The 23,558-nt window shown below is 36.1% G+C and overlaps 3 protein-coding genes across 4 annotated transcripts; 2 read left to right on the top strand and 1 right to left on the bottom strand.

Annotated features, from left to right (window-relative positions):
• Nucleotides 1–522: 522 nt before the first annotated feature.
• LOC128863427 (thioredoxin domain-containing protein 17) lies at nucleotides 523–4,703 on the top strand. Of its 2 annotated transcripts, none has more exons than XM_054102580.1 (3): nucleotides 523–903; nucleotides 982–1,063; nucleotides 1,853–2,186. In XM_054102580.1, the coding sequence occupies exons 1-3, from the start codon at nucleotides 753–755 to the stop codon at nucleotides 2,007–2,009; spliced, it is 390 nt and encodes a 129-aa protein (XP_053958555.1). In that variant the 5' UTR covers nucleotides 523–752; the 3' UTR covers nucleotides 2,010–2,186. The 2 variants fall into 2 exon arrangements, with proteins under 2 accessions (XP_053958555.1, XP_053958556.1); XM_054102581.1 differs by lacking the exon at nucleotides 1,853–2,186 and adding an exon at nucleotides 4,302–4,703 and having other exon boundaries at nucleotides 531–903.
• Nucleotides 4,600–7,139, bottom strand: LOC128863426 (vacuolar protein sorting-associated protein 52 homolog). Its single transcript, XM_054102579.1, has 6 exons — nucleotides 6,263–7,139; nucleotides 5,974–6,189; nucleotides 5,754–5,909; nucleotides 5,574–5,692; nucleotides 5,394–5,514; nucleotides 4,600–5,315 (listed from the first exon to the last, which is right to left on the bottom strand). The coding sequence occupies exons 1-6, from the start codon at nucleotides 7,004–7,006 to the stop codon at nucleotides 4,686–4,688; spliced, it is 1,986 nt and encodes a 661-aa protein (XP_053958554.1). The 5' UTR covers nucleotides 7,007–7,139; the 3' UTR covers nucleotides 4,600–4,685.
• Nucleotides 7,140–11,946: 4,807 nt separating this feature from the next.
• Nucleotides 11,947–18,521, top strand: LOC128863943 (uncharacterized). The gene is made up of 2 exons (XM_054103372.1): nucleotides 11,947–12,075; nucleotides 15,587–18,521. Exons 1-2 carry the CDS (start codon nucleotides 12,021–12,023, stop codon nucleotides 18,496–18,498), a joined length of 2,967 nt encoding a protein of 988 aa, XP_053959347.1. The 5' UTR covers nucleotides 11,947–12,020; the 3' UTR covers nucleotides 18,499–18,521.
• The last annotated feature ends 5,037 nt before the right edge of the window (nucleotides 18,522–23,558 follow it).

The raw sequence follows: 23,558 nt of genomic DNA, 5'->3' as shown, positions 1-23,558 counted from the left end.
AAGCGGTTATAGCGCCAATTAAGAAGAAGAATATAATTAATGAAAAACTTTCATTAAAAAATTAAAATTACACATTAAATAGCCAAATGGCAAAATGGAAGAAAAAATGTATTTTGAAAACTTTTTAAAATATTGAGAAATGCGTTTTAACAATGAGACACAATTTAATTAACTAATTCATTTTTGATTGAGGGCTCTGCTTGTATTTTAACGATATTTTAGGGTTTTTTAATACAGGTTTGACTTGAATATTGTTGATTTACTAAATTACTGGCCATGAGCTAGTAAAACTGTAATACATGTTAAAATAATTAATGTTTTTTTGGTACTTTTCATTTTATTTCACCTAATTGCTTATGAGGAGAATTCATCAGTACATTGATTAATCTTGTGCCTTTGTATAATCATAAATATAATATTATTGATAATTTTTGAAGAAGTTCTTGATTTCAAGTTTTCACCCAATACCTAATTATTAAAACTACTTTTTTTAAAATATCTGGCACCGCTCGACTATATTTTCTGGAGCTTTTTCTGATTGCTTTCAATTGATAAAAAAATTTCGGAGCTTCTAGACGAAGCACAATCTTTGCTTTGTTTCCTTCTATTGTACGTCAGTAAAGTCAATCAAAACGCGTTTACTTCAGAACCTATTTAAGTCGTTGAAAAATCCAACGATTTCACAACGACTACAAAATACATCAACTTCTGCATCATCATCAGCAAGCGGTATACAAAATAACAACAAAAAAATGGTTATCCAACACAACGTAAAGGGTTATGAAGAGTTTACCAAATTGGTAGAAGAATTGGAATCAAATGCCGGTGGGCAACCAATTCATGTGCTCTTCAGCGGTGGCAAGGATGAGAATGGTCAGAGCTGGTGCCCTTATTGTGTAAAAGGTATTTTCTAGCGTCCCGAAAATGATGCATAAATAAATATTGTGTACACATCTATTGATTTACTAACGCCCCTTGCAGCGGAGCCGGTTGTGCATGATGCACTTACTAAAGCTCCAGAAAAATCACATTTCGTTCATGTGGATGTTGGTGAGCGTGCATAGTAAGTAATAAAATTAATTTGAATTTATTAAAATATGTGTTGTCATTCTTGTTAGTCAGTATATGTATGTTGTAATGTAATTATCGTTTCTGTGAATGCGATAATAACCATGATATCGCTTAACTTATGACTAATATATGTACATGTGTATGTCTTTACAGTAAAACCGACCTAAGTAGGACATTGGCGGTAGAGGTCATTATGTAGTGGAAATATTTTCAACTCATTTGAGCGAGCTTCTTGAGAAATGTTTTTTAATTCTTCCATGTTTTTATGTCTGTTTCTCCATGACTCACAATTTTCGTAATTCGAATCTTACTGCGGATCGTTTCATGGTAAAAATCTAATTAAAATGCCATGCGACAAAAGAAAAATGTACAACGTACAAACATGGTGAAAAGATTTTGCTCTATCTATCATCCTTGACGTTCAAATTTAGATGTTGAAGTGGTGTTCAACGTTATATCGCGAAGTTTAAAACAGTTTAAGTGATAGTTGATGCAATAAATATCCCATAATTTCAAAGATTCTGCATACTTCTCAACATAATATACTAATGACATACTAACAACTTTTCTTGTTTGATCTTATTATTGATTAACAATTCGTAATATTTGCCTTCATAAAATACTAATTAATCGGAAGATGCGTATGCCAGTCGTTAATTCTAAATATAAAATGGTTTCAATTCTGTGCAAAATACATCACGTCCAGTCACTTGTTTAGCCTTTTTTCGAGTTACTAACATCTGTACAATAACATTTTATTTGTTATGCGCTCTTATTATAGTTGGAAGGATCCGAATTGCCCCTTTCGCACGGATCCTAGGCTTAAAATGGTTTGGGTGCCAACACTTTTGCGCTGGAATACTCCATTACGTATCGATAGTGAAAATGTTACCAAAAAGGATCTTGTTGACATGATATTTGACGAGCCAATCGCATAAAAACAGAAGCCATTTATTATATTGCATATGAAGAGCATAATTCTGTAAGAAAATTTCTCTTGATTTATTGTGGCGACGTATTTTTAACCAATGTACTTATGGTGAAGTATTTTCAAAACTATAATAAAAGATTCTTCTGCTGAACGTTTGACGAAATGTGGAATTAAATAACATATATTTGAGTGCCTTTAAATTTTCTTATTTTTGGAAACTAAAACCAACACATTTTGCTTTAGGTCTAACCACGTCGAAAAAGCATGTTTACTAGTATACAACAAGGTACCGTTTAGTAATGTAACAACAATCTGGGCTTAAGAGTGCGCGCAAACATTCTTATTCCTCATTTTGTCAGCATTAGTTGTTTGAAATGTTTTTATGCTCTTACAACTACCATTCGGTATGGTCATACTAATGAAACCCCAAATGATTCCAAGTTTTTTCGAAAAGCGGTTGCCCGTTGGCAGGCAAAGCCAAGCCTCTAAGTGTATTTCTGCCACGAAAAACATCCTCATCTTCTATTCGGAGGCGTCTTTAAACTATGGCTTCTCCATTTGTGGAAGAATATATATTAGAGGAGGAGCTCGTCTAAACATCTAACAAATTTATATATGCATATTTTTACAAAGTTTATATTTATTAAAAAAATTTGATAAATTTATCTTAGTTATAGCAGCATATACAATTTCTCTCATTATTTTGGATAATGCTGTTTGTAAGCGATAGTATTTTTGCTCGGTGTTGCAGCATTGCATTTCACTCGTAGGTGAATACCAATTGTTCCGGCAGCATAACCCCGACCAGCGTACTTATACCATTGTAGTAGATAGATTTCTTCGAAGTTTGCACTTCGACCCATAGGCTTTTGTGCCCTCTGCTCATCGCAATACCCCATCCAGACCCAGTTCCCTTATTAAACTCGGGATAGAGCTGGGTTGGATTGAGCGTATGTGCTTTTCTTCCGGCTGCAGTTTGCCGAGATGTCTCAACCTTCCCCGCGCTATAGGAGAAGGTGCATTGGAGTCTGCTGCGATTGGTCGCAGAAACGACAAGAATCAGTGGACCATATCCCGATCATGTGCAGATGACTACGCTGTCTGCCCGAGCATTCTCCGTTTATTATTGGGGAGGGTTATGAGTTTTTAAACCCGTTTTGGTTGTAACCTTCTAATAAGGATTTCGCCTGATGTATCCCCATAGTTTGGTACCAGCGAACCTCCCTTAGCATTAACTCTTCACTTTTAAGTTTCTCCTTGATGGTGTGTTGTCGCATAGCAGCGGGGCTCGGGTCTATTAATGGTGAGGACGCAGTCTCTCTCGCCAATGTGTCTGCTACTTCGTTCCCATTTACACCCAAACTCCAAATAAACGGATGCGATTGAGCGTTTCTAGTAGATTCAGTTTCCCATATACTCATGGACCAGGGAGGACTTAGTCTCACAAGAGGATGTCGCCTCGACTGTCGCTCAGAATGGCAATCCGCTCATTCCGGAAATTTCTATCTAAGTTTATCTCTGCATGCATCTCCGCTTAGAAAATTACCCATCGGGACAGAACGCTTGGTTCTGGTGCCATATATTCCAGCGCCTATTCCTTCTGGTGTCTTCGTGCCATCTGTGTACCAGTGCAGGGCATAATACTGGCAAGTCTACTTCAGTTTAACTTATCGTCCAGTTCAATTCTGCACTTTTCGAATTTGATAACAAGTAATATCATCTCTGAGTAGCCGGGAAAGTGGGAGCTGCAGCCTCAGCTAGTACTAGCAGGGTACACGTATTTAATCACCCTGTAGTTTGTATTATTTTGCCATTCTCATTTTGCTCATTCAAATAGCTATTATGGCATATTTTAATAATCTATTTTCTTAAACAAAATTTCGCACAGTCGCTTCTATCTCCACGGCACCACTTTCTTCACGTGAAATGCATAAATTGAGGCTTACAATTTTAGCGTAATAAGTGCAGTTGTACTTTTATTAATATATTGTAATTTCAAATCAAACTCATTTTATCTGCTTATCAGAAAATCATAAACATTATCCCACTTCAAGATGTGTATAATGTTTTGTTTTTTATTTATACATTTTATTTTTCCTTTCTTTATTCGTATGTATGTATGTACACCCATTTGTGTTTTTAGTTCACTCTAATCATTAATCTTTTTTTAATTACAATAACTTTTGTTTTTGTGCGGCAATGCATTTTCTGTTTCACTTAACTAGTTATTATAAACACTTTCTTGCCGTTATCTTTATTAAGTACTTATTTTATTTTCCTTTCTTTTTATCTCTTCTAGTTGGAAAGACTTGAATTGCCCATTTCGCAAAGATCCCAATACGCATTTAATATTTTTGCCTACCCTACTGCGTTGGAAATCGCCACAGCGTTTGGATGGCGAACGCGTCAGCAATAAGGATCTAGTGGAAATGATATTCGAAGATGAGGATTAATCATGTACATATGTATCAGTGTTTGTGAGATCCCTTAATAATGTTCTTTAAGTATATATTGATATATTTACTTACTTGCAAGCATACAGAACTGTGCGAGTAAATGTGTACACATCACCTACGTCAATATGAAAACTTTTGATATTTTCGAAAATAATTTACTATTGGAATGTTTTATTTGAATTAATTTCACTAACTGACTACCTGTGTATTAGTGTGCGTTGAATAAATTAATAATTACTTTTATATTTCTTGATTTCCACCATTACGACATGTATGTTTGTTAGCTGCGCACGCGCATTGGGCGTTAATAACTTATGAAAACGATGGTAGTATTGCACTAGACTAGCCAGTGCAAGTTGCAGCAATTGCGAGCCGGTAAGTAGGGAGGGAAAAGAGAGCAATACTTCGCGATTCAACTCTTCTAGGGACTTTTTCCAATTTGTCGAAAAACTAGCGACTAGAGCAAGGCTACGCCGCTCTTGTTTTCGCAACTCATCCATTTCCTCCTTTTCGAAAAAGTGTTCGAATTCCTTTACAAATTGAATGATGCCGCCGAAGTGTGGCGCTAATATTTCTTCAACATATTCGGCGCTGCGTGCATTGAGTTGTTCGCGGAACGATTCCGCTTCTTTGGAGTTGTCGCGAGTATGTTCCATCAACACACCCAGAACCAAATCGTAATTGTTTATGAGGTAGATTAATTGTTCTTTACGTGTTGGGAAAATAGCTGCCATGCGTAAAATGAAACATTCCACTTCGTTTTGCAATTCGAGCAGTAAGCGACTAACAAGTTCGTTCGGGAAGTGTTCCGAGATACCTACAATGGCAGCGGAAAATTCGGCATAACGGCGGGTAATCTATGTGAAGCAGAAGGATAGTAGGTAAGTAAGTATTCGCGTAAATTTGTATATATTTTTTTCTCTGCATGCACTTACATAGTGCGGCCCCATTTCCTTGTTGAACTTTGTGGGATCACAATCGCGTATACTTTGTATGTTTAAACGGAATACATGATCAAAACGTGGCCAGATGGTAGCCTGTAGCGAGTCCCAATATCTGTAAACAAAAAGTTGATCAGTCAAATCATGCAAGTGTTCACTACCCAGTAAGCTTACTTATCCAACGCAGGTACGCAGCGTTTGTGACACATTAGTTGGTATCGAAAAATTAATTGAATGCAAAGGAACATTGCAATAGTATCGTAGCAGTCCTGAATACTGGTTTCCAAGTTTTTCTAAATTTTCAAAAAAAATTTATAATAAATTTGAAATCAGAAATATGATCATTATACTTACAATCATTAGCGTTAGTGTCTTGCCCATAATCTGATTGAAAAGATCTTGTGCTTGTATGCTACGCACCATAAAAAATTCAGTTACAAATAAATATTCACGGCAGGCGTTGTCCACGAGTGCGTACTGCTCTGACCGGAACAAAGCCTCAAAAGTGTACTGCAAAGGCCCCAAGTAATTGTAAATGTACATAAATACAAATGCATTATAAGTTATAACTTACCCTATTTTTTAACTGGGCATGCGGTACAATTATAGGCGCCTCTAGTTGCTGATTAAGTATCTCGCCGCGTTTGCCAATTGTAAAAATTGTGCTTTTGTGCTTCAAACTTGTGGTCTTAGCGAATAATCCTTTCGAAAGATTATCCTCTATTCCCATTAGATCATCTTTTGTGCAAGACTCCTCGAATTTTAAACTCGTCAAACGTGAGGAGTAACTCTACAATGCAAGTATAAAATCATAAATATTACGAAGTTGAACTTAACGTGGGTAATCTAGGTATTTTACTCGCCTTGAAGTAGCTATAATAGATTTTACTCATTGTGTCGATATATTCACTGCAAATCTCTTGTGCGACTTGCCGCTCATTGGACAAAATGAATTCAAAGAAGAATTTATGTTTTAACATCGCATTTTGCGGTATTTGATAATTTGTCATGGGTTTTCGAAATTTGTAGATTTGTTCAAGCAAATATGTTCTGATCTTCGACATAGCCTTCAGGCGCAATTTATGCAGCACTTCATTCATATCACCCGTCGCTTTCGAGTCTTTGAAACTTAGCTCTTTTACCAGCGAAAGTTTATGATTCAAAACATTCAATTGCGTAGCAAATTCTTTTTCCGTCACTGGTGTTTCCATAATAATCGCAATCATCTCCTCCGACACCGCCATGTCTTCAATGAACTGTGAAAGCTGCGCTTTTACCGACTGTCGATTGGTGAGCTGCACTGACATGGCAACCGACTTCTTCTGCAGCTGCGTAATCTCGCTACTTATATTACTAAGTACACTCTGAAAATTCATCAACATTGTTTCCATACGCTCCAAAACATCATCACATTCGCCGATCTGGTTATGTAGACTAGCTATATTTTGAGATTCTGCAATATAATCCTCAATGGATTTGTTCTCCACATCCTTGAATTCCTTCTCAATTTGACGTGAATATTGCCGGAGGTCTGTGGTGTTCTTGAGTATTTCACGAACCTCCTCATTGTCTAGCTGCTCTGTTAAATTGGACTCTGCCACGGACATTGCAATTTATTGTACTCAATTTGCTTATTATTTGCCTTTGTTAAAAAATTTGTTTACTTTTTCAGTAAGTCGGTGGCAGCGAAAATTTTTGCAGCAGTACAGCGAAAAAATTTGTCACAGGCTGATCAGCTGTGCATCAAACAATTGAAATGAGAGAAAATATTGTGCAATATAATTGTGTTGTATTTTTGTTGTTGGTGCAAACTTAGGTTAATTAATTTATGAAAATAAAGATTTCGCAAGCACTCAGAGACCTTGCAAAAATATGAAAAAATATGACTTTAATAACTGAACGGTTCAGTTGCAAATCGTTTCGCAGAACCGATTTCAGCCATTTTGCATAAGGCGAGATATATTTTAACAATTTACAAGCACATTAACACTACGATTTATTTAATTCATGTTTTCTTATAACTTTAGTTCTATAAATTTAATTCTGTAAAATATGTTTTGGTTTTAATATTAAGAAATCGTTTTAGCATCTTTTACAGCAGTTATATGGCAACCACTTGGCATTTCGTCATTTTGCTATTACAATCAGCTTCCGGTAAGGTAAATGAAATGTAGGCAGTTTAATCGAGAGATGCCGGGTAGTTTCTCAATATGATTTTAAGTAAAAAATGTTTGTTAGGTAATAAGCTAGCCACTAGTTTTGGTGAAATTCATTTAAATGTGCTAAAGTAACAAAGAGCAGAAAACGAAAATTTACTTAAATCTTCAATTAGTAAAATTATTAATCATAATTAAGAAGAGCTGGGATTTTATCTTTACCTTTATCTTGTTTGCTATGCTGAATATGGTTTCCATCTGCCATTTCATTGAAAAACTCCCAAAACGTGTCGTGAGATTCACTAGTAAACATTTGAATCAGCTTCATTTCGTAATCTTTTAGCTCTGGATACAGAAGTCGGTGAACAACTGCTGTTGGAAGATGTCTCGCAAGTCAATTCAGAACATATTGTATTTTGGCGACAATTAGATAATGGAGTTGTCAAATCAGCTCGCCGGATATCCGACCAAATCACTATCCGTTGCATATTTATTTTCAGTCGTGATAAACATATATAGGGTGCTTTTTTAAGAATTTGAGATTGGAAAATGATAATACAGAAGAGAAATATTGTTGGAATGATTTTTTTTTGGTAAATAATTTGATGACATTTATTTTTTGAATGTGATATCCACCGCGCGCATGAGTTGTATGGTTCATTCTAATCAAGAATGGAATCTCCTCAAAATACCTACGAATCGCGGATTGTAGATGGAGGGGTCAGACGATATGCAAAGTTAGCAGAATGTTACGGCCCACCTAAAACCACAAACAAACCTTAACATTGATAAATATGAAATGGAGGGAAGTCTGCAGACTCACGGCAGTGATAACTGACTTCTGGTTCATAGGTATGAAAGCAGCCAAAATGGGCCCCTTTACAATTTATAGTCGTAGTTGTAATCAACTGGAGGAAAAATAAACTATTTTTCACACCCTCTGTGAATGCCCTGCCCTATGGAAGGCGAGGTTGCTAACCCTTGGCAAATCACTTTTTGAGTAACCCGAAGAGCTGGTTGGTATAGACCTAACAACTTTATAAGGTTTCTCAATCGCACAGATTGCCGTAAAGGAATCACCCGTATAACTTGTTGGTAGCGAAGTGAGGCAAAAAAATTGTGCGAAAGCGCTAATTGGATTCTTAGAGAATCACCACTTAAACCAACCAACCAATCCGAATAAGAATAGAGTACCTGTGCGCATATATTAAAATACCACCAATTTCGTTGGTCCCATCTTCAATCAGTGCCCTTATTTTAAAATTTGTTATGCCTGTATATATGTGAACAAATAATGTCCTTTGGAAAATAAAACAAATAACTTGAATATTTTAGGTGATGCTTTTCTAATTTTTTATTGCTTTAGTATGTGGAAAAGAAATGTATGTAAATTCAATATCACGTAAAAATTTGAAATTTATTTTTTATATAGAATATAAATTATAAAGTGCAAGTAGCGCTTTTTTTTCTGATGTCATGAAGTATGCACACAAGCCTGCATGTGTATACCCTGCTTTAAGGAACATAAAAATATACATTTCAGTATTTAGTATTAAACCGCGCTCCTCTCTCTCTATTCCAATTGACTGTCCGGCATAATGCAGACAGGGTTTGAGCGACATTTACCAAGAATTGATTGCCATCTCCATCTCCATCTCCATATGAGGAGCTTTAGCAGCCCTGATAGATCTCCGTTGCACTGGAAATATGTTCTAGATATTGTAACAAGTATTAACAAGTAAGGGCTCTACAGTACCGACCCTAACATATTCAACATATGTATGTTCGGTATATGAAGGAACTCCAACACGTTGTGTAATGAGTTGGACGGCTGTAGTATATAGTATGTGTACATATTCTAACATAATACAAAACGCGTTGCCGCATTTTGTAAAATGAAGGAAGATTTTAAGATTTTATAAATTTTTTTTATATATTTTAATTTTTATATTTTTGTTTTTTACTTTTATTAATTTTTTTATATATTTTAATTTTTATAATATATATTTTTTTTAACTTTCTTGATTTTTTTATATACATATTTTAATTTTTATATATTTTTTTTAATTTTATTAATTTTTTTATATATTTTAATTTTTATATATTTTTTTAAACTGTATTAATTTTTTTATGTATTTTAATTTATATATATATTTTTAAATTTTTTGATATATTTTAATTTTGATATATTTTTTTAAACTTTATTAATTGTTTTTATATATTTTAATTTTTATATTTTTTTATTTAATTTTATTCATTTTTTTTAATATTTAAATTTTTATATTTTTTTTAAATTTTTTTAAAGTTTTTTTCTGTGTATATAATTAAAAAGAAAAAATGTAAACAAAGTTGGTTGTACAATCTGCGTATATACATTCCAACTCATTGTACTACCGCTAACTCCAGCCACCAAAAATTAACACATTTTGATTTTCATGCAACCGTTGGACCAACATGGAAATCGGTTATACAACCATACTATACATGATACAACCGTTTATCCATCATGCCCATGTTTATACAACGCTTGGATTTACTCATATAACATATCACCCCTTCTGGTTTCACCTCTGCTCGTTTCTTGGGCATACTTTTAGATGACATCGACTTCAGGCATTGATAACGTTTCTAAAGAGGGTTTTGTAAGCTACTACAAATACTCTCTTACTACCGTCATACCTTATCGGTCATACCCAAAGTTCTGTGAGAATGCTACCGGGAGATGAAGCGTTACGTATTTTTTTGGAAGAAGAGCTGGCGCGAAATAGCTGACTAAGAAATGTTCATCAAATGTTTCTGGGAAATATTTCATGCTTTTAGGCAAAAACAATGAAGAACTTTTGTGCTTTATGAATATTACGAAAACACCGAATACTAGGCACTTCTATCATGGTCCGCTTTATTGAAATCAGTCAAAATCGCTTAAGCGTTGATAGTGTTAAACAAGATAAAAGGATTGAGTGTGATGTAAACTCAGCTACAAATATACATAATTAGTGACTAAAAAAAGCACTAATTTAACTACCGCAACGCAATTAAATAACTGTCACATGTTTATCCCAAACTAACATAAAGTTAATAAATATCACACCCTATAATGAAGCGTAACAGTTTCACAAGAACAACAAATAAACAGATTGACACTCCCGCACATAGCAACTATCCTGGAAGAAGCTGCTTTTATTTGTTTTTATTTTATTTTATAATTTCTTCCAATTACAATATTCAATAAGCACAAGCTCAAGCTACGCTTTCTTAACAGGTGTAAAAATACTTACATACATATGGTACTCATTCATTGAACTCGGCTGAAGCTACATTGTATGTATGTATGTATATACAAGCACATGTACATGTGCATTAGTTGGTACGCACACATTAATGCATCCAGATGTAAATAAGTGCTTTTTGATATTTTGTGCGACAGTTACATTTAAATACGCACAGACGTTTATTTCATATTTCATATATCATATTTTTCTTTTGATCTGCATATGATAAACTAATGAAAAAGTGAAACTTCTTTTTATTTGCTTATAAACAAGCTTCTATTAAAAAAAAAGTACTGAAAAAGAAAAAAGAGCAAAATTGTTGGCACTGAGTATTTATTTAAACAATTCATAAGTTCATCTTGTCGTCGCTGCCGGCCTCGCGCTAGGCCGTTGGTCAGGGGCCGATCCGTCAGCTAGCCGCTGACAGACACTAGCGAATACGCGGCGAATGCAATGAGAGCCGAGTAGCGGCATGTTAAATACATTTTTTTACAATAATAATAATTACATGTACTATATTAGGAAGTGCGGCCGTACAGGTATGTGTGTATGAGCGCGAAAAATGCTCGCAATATATAATACATATGAGCCGTGTGGCGATGAGCCGTGCAGCGCATAGTTGTCAGTGGTCAGAATGGTTTCTTATCTTTTGCCTCTTAGTTTTTTCGTATTTTAACACTTTGCTCGAATTTAAACACGACCGACAACATCTACTAATAAACATACTCGGAAGAAGTGGTAGCATTTCCAGTCTGCAGTTGATGGACATTTTCGTGGCGTATATTTTTTGTTTTTTGGTTTATTTCTTTTTTCATTTTCATTAGTGTTAGTTGCATTCGTTTAAATGGGGTTTAAGAAAGTATGAATATTGTATTAAAAAATTTAGTCATAAGCGGAGCGTCTCGCCCTGTAAAATCATTCATGTCTTGGACGGCGAGCGGATCAGAACTATACGAAACATTCGGATTGACTTGGGATTAACAAAAGTAGAGGATATTTTGATTGAATTAGTTAAACGGTGTTGAACGGTTCGCGCGCTACAGAGGGCTCCAGTACACTCTGTACGCACATCGAAGCACGAAAACGTTACGCGATTGTTTGAAGTTGCTAATTAATCTAAAATTAATACGCTTCCGTTACTATTTACGTGTGTAGTTAGTTGGGCTCAAAGAGGAGTTCGAAAATTGATAGCCATGCAATTCGGAATCTACGCGTTGATAATATTTGGATTATTTTACTTCTCGGAAGGTACGGTTTCCAAACGGAAATTTTTAAAAGCGGAAGTGATTGTGAAAAAAGTGAAAGAGTAGAAAAATTTCGAAAAGTTAAACTAAAATAGAAAAACAGCTGGAGTGAGTGATGCTGTTCTGCATCAAATCTGAAAAATGAAAAGTTTAATTCAGCAGAAAATTTTTTAAGTGACTGAAAAATAATAGCTTGGCTTATATTTTGAACTATAATTCAATAAATTGAATAGATCACAAATGCTAAAACGTTGTAAAGAAGTTTAAATGCATATATATCCATACATACATGCATATATTAGTTTGGGAAAACAGAAATCCATTATTTTCTCGGTAGATGCCTGTAGTGAACAATATCTCCTAAATTATGGATCAAACAATTCAAAGTTTTTTCTCGTTACAAACAATTATTTTGCTGTTTTTTGTTTGTTCCATTCAGTTGTGAGTTACAGGTTTTTAACCAAAGAAGTCAACAAAGAGAAAATTCTATAGATTGTACAGTTTTTCTTTGATAAAGGCGGAAATGCAAGCCAGACCACGCAAGCTGAAATTGTGAATGAATACTGAAACCGCTAATTACGTGCAATTTTGGTTTCGTCGATTCCGTTCAGGCATTTTTGATGTTAAAGAAAATGTCGATAAAATTACAGAAATAATCGAATGATGATCGACCATAAAACCATTTGCGTAAAACAATTGGCGCAACAATTTGGATTTCTTCTTGCCAAAACTAACATAATTGATGTGCACATTCTTTGCCGTATATTTCGCCCAGCTTCTGCGGTTTCAATTTGTGGTGTGCTTCTTGATTTTGGCGTAGTGGAGGGGCTTACTACAGTTTCGTGTCGACTTTAAACTGTTTAGTTTAAGTTTTTAAGTTCTTCATGACCTTCGGAGTTTTTCTACCACCTATTGAAGCGCACCCGCTATTACAAAAAACACTTTTCCAATTACTTGATGCTTCACAGCGTACTTCCAATCCGGGACCAAATAATATACATAAACACATAAACGCAATAGGCTTCGACAGTGTCTGTATACTAACTAAATTTTTTTCTGAGTTCAAGATTGAAGGTATAAATAAGCATTTTAAAGATCGTGAAACGCCAGAAATGGGAAGAAAATTAGTATAGGTATTGTTAGAATGAATTTTCTTGCACAGAGCACATTCAGGTGTTAATAAACCTGCCATTATGATAGCCTCATAAGCCCAAGCTGGGGCAATGCTGAAGGGATAGCATCTAACCACATACGTTGGAGACGCTTTTTCGAAGCCCTGTACTTCTCAAAGGAGTATTCCGAAAAAAAGGATATCAAAACCAGCCCAAGTCACAAATACCTCTCTCCAAATTCCTTGCATTAGGTATTATCCAACTGAAGGAAAAAATGTTTGTCTTATATTTTTAGACAGAGACATCAGCCATCAAAGACGCTCGCTCTTTTGAATACTACTTATCAAACAAGCAAAGAGAGCGTCTTGAAAAAATGGACCCCAAGTCAACTAAGCTAACGATAAGGGATCATGAAGACGTTTAATGTTGTTAAAAGGGGCTGGTCGGTGGCATCCGAGAAAGAGAATCAGTGTAAATCAGTGTAAACCAGCCACCTAGCAGCTATGTGTTTTTATTTAGCCAAAAAGGAGACTTATAAAATATATAAATCATGAAAATTAAAAAATAACATCTGAGGTACTATATTACTGTTCATCGAACAAATGTCAATGACACACAAATAGTTTGTCACTCAAAAATCGAAAATTAGGACTTCCTTAATAGCCGTAGCCGAATGGGGTGGTGCGTGGCTACTATTCGGGAGTGCATAAGTTCGAATCTCCGTGCATGAAGCAGCAAAATGATACAAAAAGTTATTTCTAATAGCGGTCGCTCCTTGGAAAGCATTGCCAAACCTCCGAGTGTATTTCTGCCATGAAAAAGCTCCTCATAAAAAACCATTTGCCGTTCGGATTCGGCTTAAAACTATAGGTCTTTCCATTTGTGGACCAACATCAAGACGTAGTCTACAAATACTAGGTTGTTTAATAAGTTTTGCGGTTCCATAAGGAAAAACACAATTTTATGGCTTGAAATACACTTAATAATCCCTGAAGCAAGAATCTGCTGAAAAATACGCTTCCACAGCTTTTATGCCCTCATCATTTGATGAAAAACGTTTTCCACGCATGCATTTTCTTAGGTCTGGAGTCAGATGGAACTTGATAGGGGACAAATCTGGTGACTATTATGGATGCTCCAACAATTCATGGATTTTAGCCATTGTCAAAATGCTCTTATGGCACGGCGTATTGTTCTGATGAAAAATAATTTTTTTCTTTTGCAAACTGGGTTTTTTTCACGAATTATTTCCTTCAGCTGGTCTAAAAGGTTGTAATAATATTCAGAATTTATTGTTTTACTAGTTTGCAAGTAAACCACAAACAAAATTTCTTTCACATCACAAAAAAATGATTCTAACACCTTATTGGCCGATTTCTGGACATCACCTCGTTTCAGAGCCGAAGAGCGAGCTCACATTACTCTTTAGCCTTCCGTTTTGATTTATGATCATGGTCATAGATCCAAGTCTCAATCATAGTGATTAATTGTTGCACAAAATCCACTTTATCCTTTCGAAAACGCTCTAAATGTTGCTGAGAAAGTCGCATTCGAATGTGTTTTTGTGCCATTGTTAGCGAATGCGGCACCCATTGTGAATACAGCTTTCTGACACCCAATGCTTCAGTCAAAATATTGCTCACACTGCCCAATGAGATGCCTAAGGTTTCTACTAAATCTCTTTTAGTTACTTGGCGATTTTCCAATACGGTTTCCTGTACTTCCCTACGATTTATGGTGTTGTTGCTGTTTTTGGACGTCCTTGACGTGGATCGTCTTTAAGGCTTGTACGACCATGTTTAAATTCAGCAACCCATTTTTCTACTGTACTAATTGATGGCGAAAAATCCTTATAGACTTTCAACATTCGTTCATAAATTTTCGTTGCTTTTAAACCTTCCAAAAATAAAAATTCAATCACTTGATTTTTTCCTTATAGAAAATACACTGACACGTCGGTACTAAATGGGTTGCAAACAAAGAATGAATTGACAGATTGAAATGAAACTCCACATACGTTTATATGAAGAGTGTACCAATACAACAAAAAAAAAAAAAAATTTAGGCTAGTAGCAGTGCCCTCTTTTATCGAACCGTAAAATTTATTGAAAAACCTGGTAAGAGGAGGAGCTCGGCTAAACACCTAACAGAAGTGTACAATGAAGGGACAATGATATCCCCAGAAGTCCAGAAATGTAAAAATCACATCTGCCTGAATGTTTCTTACACCCCATCCACTCCCTCATTATACGTTCTTAAAACACTTTCTTGCTCGAAAAGTATTCGTATAATCTTAAAAGAAAGCTTAAGTTTGGAAGGAACTGTGTTTTTCAGCACTTTTAACTTTATTCTAATATTTTATTTATTAATCTACTATTATTTACTATTCTCTCTATTTTCAAGGCAAGCCATGCCCGGAGAAGACGCGCCCACACAAAACACGTTGCGAGGCGTATTACAAATGTATTGAATTACCCTCCAAGCGCTATGTTTGGGTGCCAGAAAAATGCGAATCGGGCCTGATATACGAACACAATCTGGGCTTATGCGTATTGCCCGACGACGACTGGGAGTGCATACTGGGAGTTAGCACACACGATGGCAAGGTAGAGGATAATGAGAGGAATAAAGCGGCGGTATTAGGTCAAGGCCAGACGCAAACAACGAAGACAACACAAATGAATGTGATGAGAGACGCAGATTTATATATTATAAATAATAAGGATGGAACTATTACTGACGCTGATTCGATGACCACATTGAAGAACGGCGCAAATGAAAATGATATGGAAGTGATAATAGATAGCAGCGTGGGCAGCGAAGAAGAAGTGGAGCACGATGACAGCCTAATAGAGTCTAGTGGTGATGGTGTTGGCGAGCTAATGGAATTAGATGGTTTTCTGCGGGCGGAAAACCGCGAGACAGAAGAACATCATGAGGGGCAGCTCATCGAAAACGATGAAAATGATATTAAACCCGACACAGCGACGAAAAAGTCAAAAATCGATCCCAAACTTACGGCACATCTACAGCGATTATCGCAATTGATTGATGGCCTGAAAGATCAATATCAGCAGGGCGAGAAGGAACAAACGGAATTACGACCCGATCAGTTGAATGCTTTCTTGGCGCATTTTAATATACAAAACAAGTTTAATTTGATCAAACCTACTTTTGAGAAGAATTCGAAAGAAACAGCAGATACAACCACGACTACAGCGCCAGCAGAGTCCACTATGGCGTATGCCAAATACCAAATACCTTCAAAAAATAAAACACGCCTACAAGAGCATTTAGATAATAAATTAAAGCCAGAAACAAAAGTCGTACTGACCAATACCCTGCCGAAACATTACGGTACTACGGGCTATTCGAATTCGCAAATTGTGGTAAATCGTCCCGAGGGTTCGGTGCTTTTTACTTTGCCACATTACGGCAACCAGCAGACGTCTGAGTATGGCCACAATACGCCAAAAATATCTGAAGATACTTTGAAAACTGTATTAGAGCTGTCTAAACAAATGATTGCGACACAAAACATACCAAAAATAATACCCAACACCGGATATTACGCGCAACCACTAATACAACCACTTTTCCTGCCCGCTTCTGCCTTTCAAACCCAAGCACAAGCAAACCCCTTTGCAGCATATTTCAACAGCGTTAATAATAATAAACCACAAGAAGACTATGATGCTAATGGCGGAAAGTTTGGCCCTTTTACAGATTCTTACCATAACCCGTCAGGACATAACCAGCTACTCCGACCCGCCGGCAGTTATAACAAACCGGCCAATACCATCATACACAACAACGTAATACCTATACATCTGACATCCACGAACTCGGGTGAAAAGGAAATCGTTGACAGCTATGGCCAAAGTTTAGGGATTTATCCGCCACTTAACAGTGCCGAAAGCAACGGCTATCACCAGCAATTCCATACGAATAGTTTTGGTGACAATAAATTTCTTATCAGTCACACCACAACTCGGCCACAAATTTCTACTACACCGTCACCGACCGGCTATGCTGCACAATATCCTTCGCCATTTCCTACAGAGTTAGGTGCCACTACAATACGCCCCATACACTTTGAACCCACATCACCAACACTTACAGAGTACTTCTCGCCTAGTCCTCACTTAAATGATAATAACGTCAATAAGCTGTTTCAATCGACCGATCGTTATCCAACGGTACAATACGACGATCTGCCACGCCCCATGAGTTTAGGGCGGCCATCACTCTTCTCGCCACAGATGGATAAGCACAAAGTCAAGGTACGTCCAAATGGTCATACAATTGAGAGCATGGAAGTCGAAGCGGATGATTACAATGATAACCAAGCGCGACCACTGCCGCAATTATTCACCTATAACTATGACAATGATAAACCTGATATGAGCAATCAGTATCAAGAGCTGGTTTATGGTGGGCATAGTGGTGGCAACAAGCACGCCTATATGCCGCGACCCTCCGCGGGTGTTGGCTCCACACGCCCATCTTATACAATTGGCGCAAACAAACTGAAGCCATATAATACTCATTCCTCCTCTTCATTTGCCGATGGAACCCAATTGATCAATATGGGTGGAAATTTCATTAGCTACGATGCCTTTCAGAATACAATACTGCCACTACTCGGCCAATCACAATCGCTTAGTGATTTAAATAATGTTGAAGTTATCACTTGCGCTACCGGCGTACGTCAACCGAACACCACCGACTGTACGCGTTACTATGTCTGCAGCAAAAAGGATGGCAAAGTACTCTCATACTCCTGTCCGCCATATACCGCCTTCAATGCACAATCGCGAATTTGTGATGCCCATACGTACGCGGTATGCTCACCGGATGCAATTATCAGCAGCTATACAGTGTCGGAGAATAAACGCTTGCAAATGGAGGCGTTGAAAGCGTGGCAGGATGCCAAGCGTCGACAAGAGCAAGCTATTAAAGCGGAAAATATTGCAAATTTGATACAAAAATATGGTGGCCAAACACAAGCGGCGAATGAAGATGGCGCGCACGAGGATAGTAGTGAGAAGAATATGCTGAACGCGTATGTGCAGCAAGCAGCTGCTATGAAGGTCTATAGCACAACGGCTAAGCCTACATCAGCGCCGGTGAAGAAAAGAAAATACTATTGCAAAGAAGGTGATAAAATTGCTGATCAAACTTCTATGAGCAGTTACTTTATCTGCTATAAAAATGCGCAGGGTATGATGAAGGGTCACAAGATGACATGCACCAAAGGTTTGATTTTCTGCACAAAAAGTGCAATGTGTACGCTGCCCAATAGATGCACGTAATATAAAAAGACGGCGACGGCGATGACGACTATTTAAAACGAACGGATGTGGCGAACTGCAAATATTAACGGAAACGGAACATTGCTAAGGAACTTGGTGTGATATGAAATGTTAGTTGAAGCAGCTAAGGTATACAAAGAGTGTTGCCAGTTTCTTATTTTTTGATAGAATAATGAGCATATGAAACTTCGTGGATTTCGCAATCTGTCGTTAGACCATATTTTTGTGTGATTTCGCACAAGCATTTAAAACTAGCAGATTTGTAATGCATAGGTGTCTTTCCGTTTGTTTAGCGTAATAAATTTACTTACACTTTAGTGTAAAAGTTAATTCGCTTTGTCAAGCGATATGTGCATGTAGATGGACTTGGGGATCTGCACGCGAGTGTCGTTAATGCAAACTGACAAACTTGCTATTTTGCCAAATTTACTTGTTATGTATTAATTTTAAAAACACATCCGCTAGCTAGTAAGTTATTTATTATATATTTAGTTAAAGTACGATTAAAAATATTGTATACGAATGTACTATAATTCGAGAATTTGAAAGCGCTAAGACTAAAAAATAAAAATAAAAAATAAAATGCAACAAAAACAATGCAAAACTATTAACTAAAAAGAAATTTGTTTATTTTAGTAGATTTCTTTTCGCTTTTCATATTATAACCTGACCTAATGAACCATTAAACTAGTTTGTAACACTGACCAAGTAAGAGTTTACTGCTCGGCCGTTCTTTAGCTTACTAAACGAGCCACCGAATGTAAGTACATACTTGTATGTGCATATGTAAGTACATAGAAAAAGGTTCTGTTGTTATCTTTACTAACCACAGTACTTGCGCATAGCAAATATTGAAATCTTGTTACGTTTTTGACGGATCGTACTCGAGGGTTTATTGCCATGTAGATGAGGCCATAAGCCAAACTAAACTTAAAAGTGCATTTAAATTATTAAGCTTCAAAAGAAATCAAGAAAAATACAATGAAAAGATTAAACACCAAAAAAAAAAACATGCAAAAAAAATACCATTATCGCTGTGATTTATGTGTTTGCGTTGTAAATTTCACTTTTTTATATCAACTACACATATCTCCTCATTTTGGGCATTAAAGCGAATACATGAATGTATGTACGTGTCGAGCGCTGCCTTAATAAAATTATACAATATGTGTTTGACCCTATGTGAACACGTGAAAATGCTACACACATACACACATTCATTATTTACTCATGTGGAGCAATAAAAATCGTAATAGTTAATGGCAACAGATGTAAGTATTTGTATGGATAATGAAATATGTTCGCAATTTGTGTGAGAAACAACATTAAATTACAGAAAAAATGTATATACATAGGAATAAGTTACAAAATGTGCGAATATTTTTATGTTTCAACTTTTTTCCAAAGAAGCCCTTTCTCCTTAGCGAAACAGTTTGCTAACAATATAATTATGTTGAATTTATTATGAGAGTCATAGTTTTAGTTAAATATTTACTAACGCATATATATGTACAAAATAATAATTTAAAACAGGTAATTTTTCAGTCTCGAGATTTTTCGCAATCTTTTCCTTTCACCATAAAGGGAACGAGTACGTGTATATATCCTTTCGAAGTGCAATGAAATACAATTAAATCCTGGTAATGTTTACTTGAGACCTCGACCTCGATCTAGTCATGCACAAACATTCTTCGTATATATAGTTTTAACTGTTCCAGGTGATCGGATTTAAAATACGTCTATTTTTAGGTCCAATCCGGAATTCCTCGTACTAAAACTAGTAAAATTGCAAACACATACAAAATCGCTCAGAGTGAAAGAGTAAGGGTTTCTCGTAAAAAATCGATGATGAAATATTACAAAATTTGGCCACCTGAAGCAGTAACTTCGGCAGTATTCACACATTCGTGGTTGTGCAGACGGCACGAAGTAATAAGTAGCCTCTGATTTTTTTCGAATATTATCGCAACCATTTAAGGTTCTCCATAAACAAATTACTTTCATTATCTCGATGACGTCAGCAAATGAGCTGATTATATCAAAATCGCTTAGAGCCGGTTAACTGTCTAATGTTGGCCATACCATTTCTGTACATCGTTTAAAAAATGTTAGCTTTTGACAACTGTAAATGGAATGCCAAAGTTTATTTACAAACCATGGAAAATTAATAAACACGCACCAGGGCCAGCGCACTTAAATTAAAAAAAAAACCAGCGCCAAAAAGTAGGCAGTGTTATTTCTCACTAGAAATTAGCAACCACAAGGAAAAGCTCAGGAAAAATTGCCTAAAGTGTATCTAAGATACATATAAGGTATAGCTCTCTCTCTCTCCTTTTGCTCTACGTTACATCTTTTTTCTCTGTTGCGGAACGGAAATGCCCAAAACGTTGCGTGGTCTTGAAATTTTACTCTCCATTCTCGCTCGTCCATCGACGCCTAAGAAGTTTCACTTCAAAATCTATACAAATTGCTCACTGCTTTGTCTGTTTTGTTTAGTAAACAATTTAAACGCTTACCTCAATTGTTGATTGTGTTTTCGATTTATCCTTGCAAACGTTATTTCGTCGGAATCCTGGAACCCTTTCATTCATCGTTTTTACTCGATGTTACTTGGCTTCTTCAGAAACCTGCTGCGATTTGAAATTTGTATGAAACAAACCAAAACGAACCTATTAAAGGTGGTATCGGTAAATCAGCTGATTTGTTGTTTTTTTTTTTTTCGTCGTGCCCATGTGGCTGTCAGCCCAGAGTGAAACAATTCATTCTTTGTTTTCTACTTTGTGCCACTACCTTTAATGAATGTGCCTTGAAACAAACTTATTAGCTCAGATTATTCTTCATTTTCCTAACTATTTTATTATTTCTTAATATGGATATAGAAAATGTAGTTTTCTTTTGTTTACAGAATGTTTTATCGTTTGCCACATTTACCTGGATTTAGCAGCAAAAATTTCTCGCACTAACGTGGTAACTTCTGACAAAGTGGTTACTTGTTTGCCTTCTCAATTGCACTCTATTTTACTAGATCACTTTCCAGTAATTTCTGGTAAAAAATCGGAAGTTTGGACTGGTACGGTAATGGAACTATTTACTTCAATCACATTTTATTGATAAAAAAGTGTATTTTGTATTCAAAATAGCTTAATTTCAAATTTTGTCTTTTTATCGATCAGTTTCGAATGAGAAATGCTTAGCATTTTATCGCGAAATAAAAATAAGAAAAAACAACTCTGAACCGATGACAAAACAACGCAAAGCCACGCAAACACCCCCACTCGTACACAGTAAGTGGGCTGAACAAGCAAGTTCGTTAAAATTTATCGGTTTCCATTTTCTTGAAATGAAAATGAAAACTTTGCGCTGTGGCTATCTTAAGTGTTTTTTTGTATATGTATTGGCGCCAATTCACTGATATTTGAATGTTTCTGGCATGGGCGTGGTATATGCAGGGATCCAATTTTTGTGTTGTTGTACTTTTTTTCTGATCGGTGCCCGATAAAATGAAATGATGAAAAAACTCGGATTGGTAGATATATTTTACCATTATTCAGGGAATACGGATATAAATTTATGTTAAATTGAGTGTTGTTAAAATTTTTTATAATCTATAGCAAGGCGAATCTATTTTAGGCGGTAGCACTAAACCAACAAAAATGTTTTGTACATTATACCATGTTCGGACAGACATCGACATGTTTTCGTGAAAAGATGTGGTTTTCGATGGAAAATCGTGTTTTTGCCCTTGCGAAGTCTGCCAAATCAAAAACTAGCTTTCGCTGAAAACTTCTTTCAAGTCTGCGTTGATTCTTCCGATAGATTTATCGAAATGGTACTCATTGTTTGACACATCTAGTCTTTCATTGAAATTTTTATTGCCGGCTAACAAATATCAAAAACAAAATATATACAGAAAAAATCGTACAAAAAGAGAAACCTATGGTTGCAGATAAGAATACTGGACATGCCTCCGGCAAATCTTACCATTTTTGTTGGTAGTCAAGCAGTGATAAAGGCACTGGACTCAGCACACGCCAATTTCAGATGTGTTAAGGAATGCAGGAGCTTATCCAACAAAACAACACCACACTTTGTTGGGTACCCGGCCACTCTGGAGTGGAGGGAAATGAAAAAGCGGATGAGTGTGCAAATAAAGGCTCTGAGCTTGACCTTCAGCGAGTAGTATAATATATTAGCAATCCGCTGAATGAACTGCACACTGCGATTGTAATAAGCGTAATCGTGGAAACCAATTAAAAGTGGTCTCCGACTACTAACTGCAGGGTATCCAAAGAGCTCTGGCCAAAACTGAATCTTAAAAGGGCAAAATGTCTGCTCGGATTCAACAGATCAACCATCAGCATCCTCACAAGTGCAATAACGGGTCACTGCACTATTTGCACCCTATCCAGTAGAATGGGGCAATGACTTCTGAAGGAGTTGTGGAGATGAAGAAGAAATCGAGTCGGTAAAGCACCAAGCGGCGCCAAATATCTTGGCAATATATTTGAGAACCTGGGAAATTTGCCTTCTTACCTTCTTAAAAAGATCTAAGTATTTTAAACAACTTAGTTAGGGGATGGAAATCGAATGTAGGTATCACAATGAACCACCGAGTAGCTTGTCTTAGACAAGCAACCTGACTACCCTAACATAACCTAAGGGGGACAAATCTTTTGATCAGGATATGGCGCAATCGCAAATTGATGTTTTGCGTGGGCTCCACAAAAACAGTTACATTATTAGAAAATGGCACTGCATATGGAGTAGCAAAAATGCAAATAAATAAATAAAACAAATTCAAATAAAAGAATTTTTTTTTTTAATAATTTTTTATTAATGAACGTACCCAACTCTGATGTATTTATATATTCTATTTATACAGGTAACGATCGATCTCGAAACCAGATAACACAGAGCTGTTGATTTGTGGCGCGATTCTTCTCCTTCAGGCGCTATTGTTGTGTCACCAATTTGAGTTAAATTAATTTGTTTGTTTTCACTAATTTGAATTCCATTAAGTTATTTACCATTTTGATTTTCTATTTGGAATAAAAATGTAA

This window comes from Anastrepha ludens, chromosome 5, assembly GCF_028408465.1.
Source record: "Anastrepha ludens isolate Willacy chromosome 5, idAnaLude1.1, whole genome shotgun sequence".
NCBI lineage: Eukaryota > Metazoa > Arthropoda > Insecta > Diptera > Tephritidae > Anastrepha > Anastrepha ludens.
This window is presented reverse-complemented; position numbering and strand designations above follow the sequence as displayed.

Bases quoted from the DNA above. Each gene is read 5' to 3' on its own strand.
- LOC128863427 (XM_054102580.1), top strand. From the start codon at position 753: ATGGTTATCCAACACAACGTAAAGGGTTATGAAGAGTTTACCAAATTG. The intron at 904-981 runs GTATTTTCTAGC...CGCCCCTTGCAG, and splicing joins GTGCCCTTATTGTGTAAAAG to CGGAGCCGGTTGTGCATGAT. The intron at 1,064-1,852 runs GTAAGTAATAAA...CTCTTATTATAG, and splicing joins GATGTTGGTGAGCGTGCATA to TTGGAAGGATCCGAATTGCC.
- LOC128863426 (XM_054102579.1), bottom strand. From the start codon at position 7,006: ATGTCCGTGGCAGAGTCCAATTTAACAGAGCAGCTAGACAATGAGGAG. The intron at 5,910-5,973 runs GTAAGTTATAAC...GGGCCTTTGCAG, and splicing joins ATGCCCAGTTAAAAAATAGG to TACACTTTTGAGGCTTTGTT. The intron at 5,316-5,393 runs GTAAGTGCATGC...TGCTTCACATAG, and splicing joins AGGAAATGGGGCCGCACTAT to ATTACCCGCCGTTATGCCGA.
- LOC128863943 (XM_054103372.1), top strand. From the start codon at position 12,021: ATGCAATTCGGAATCTACGCGTTGATAATATTTGGATTATTTTACTTC. The intron at 12,076-15,586 runs GTACGGTTTCCA...TCTATTTTCAAG, and splicing joins ATTATTTTACTTCTCGGAAG to GCAAGCCATGCCCGGAGAAG.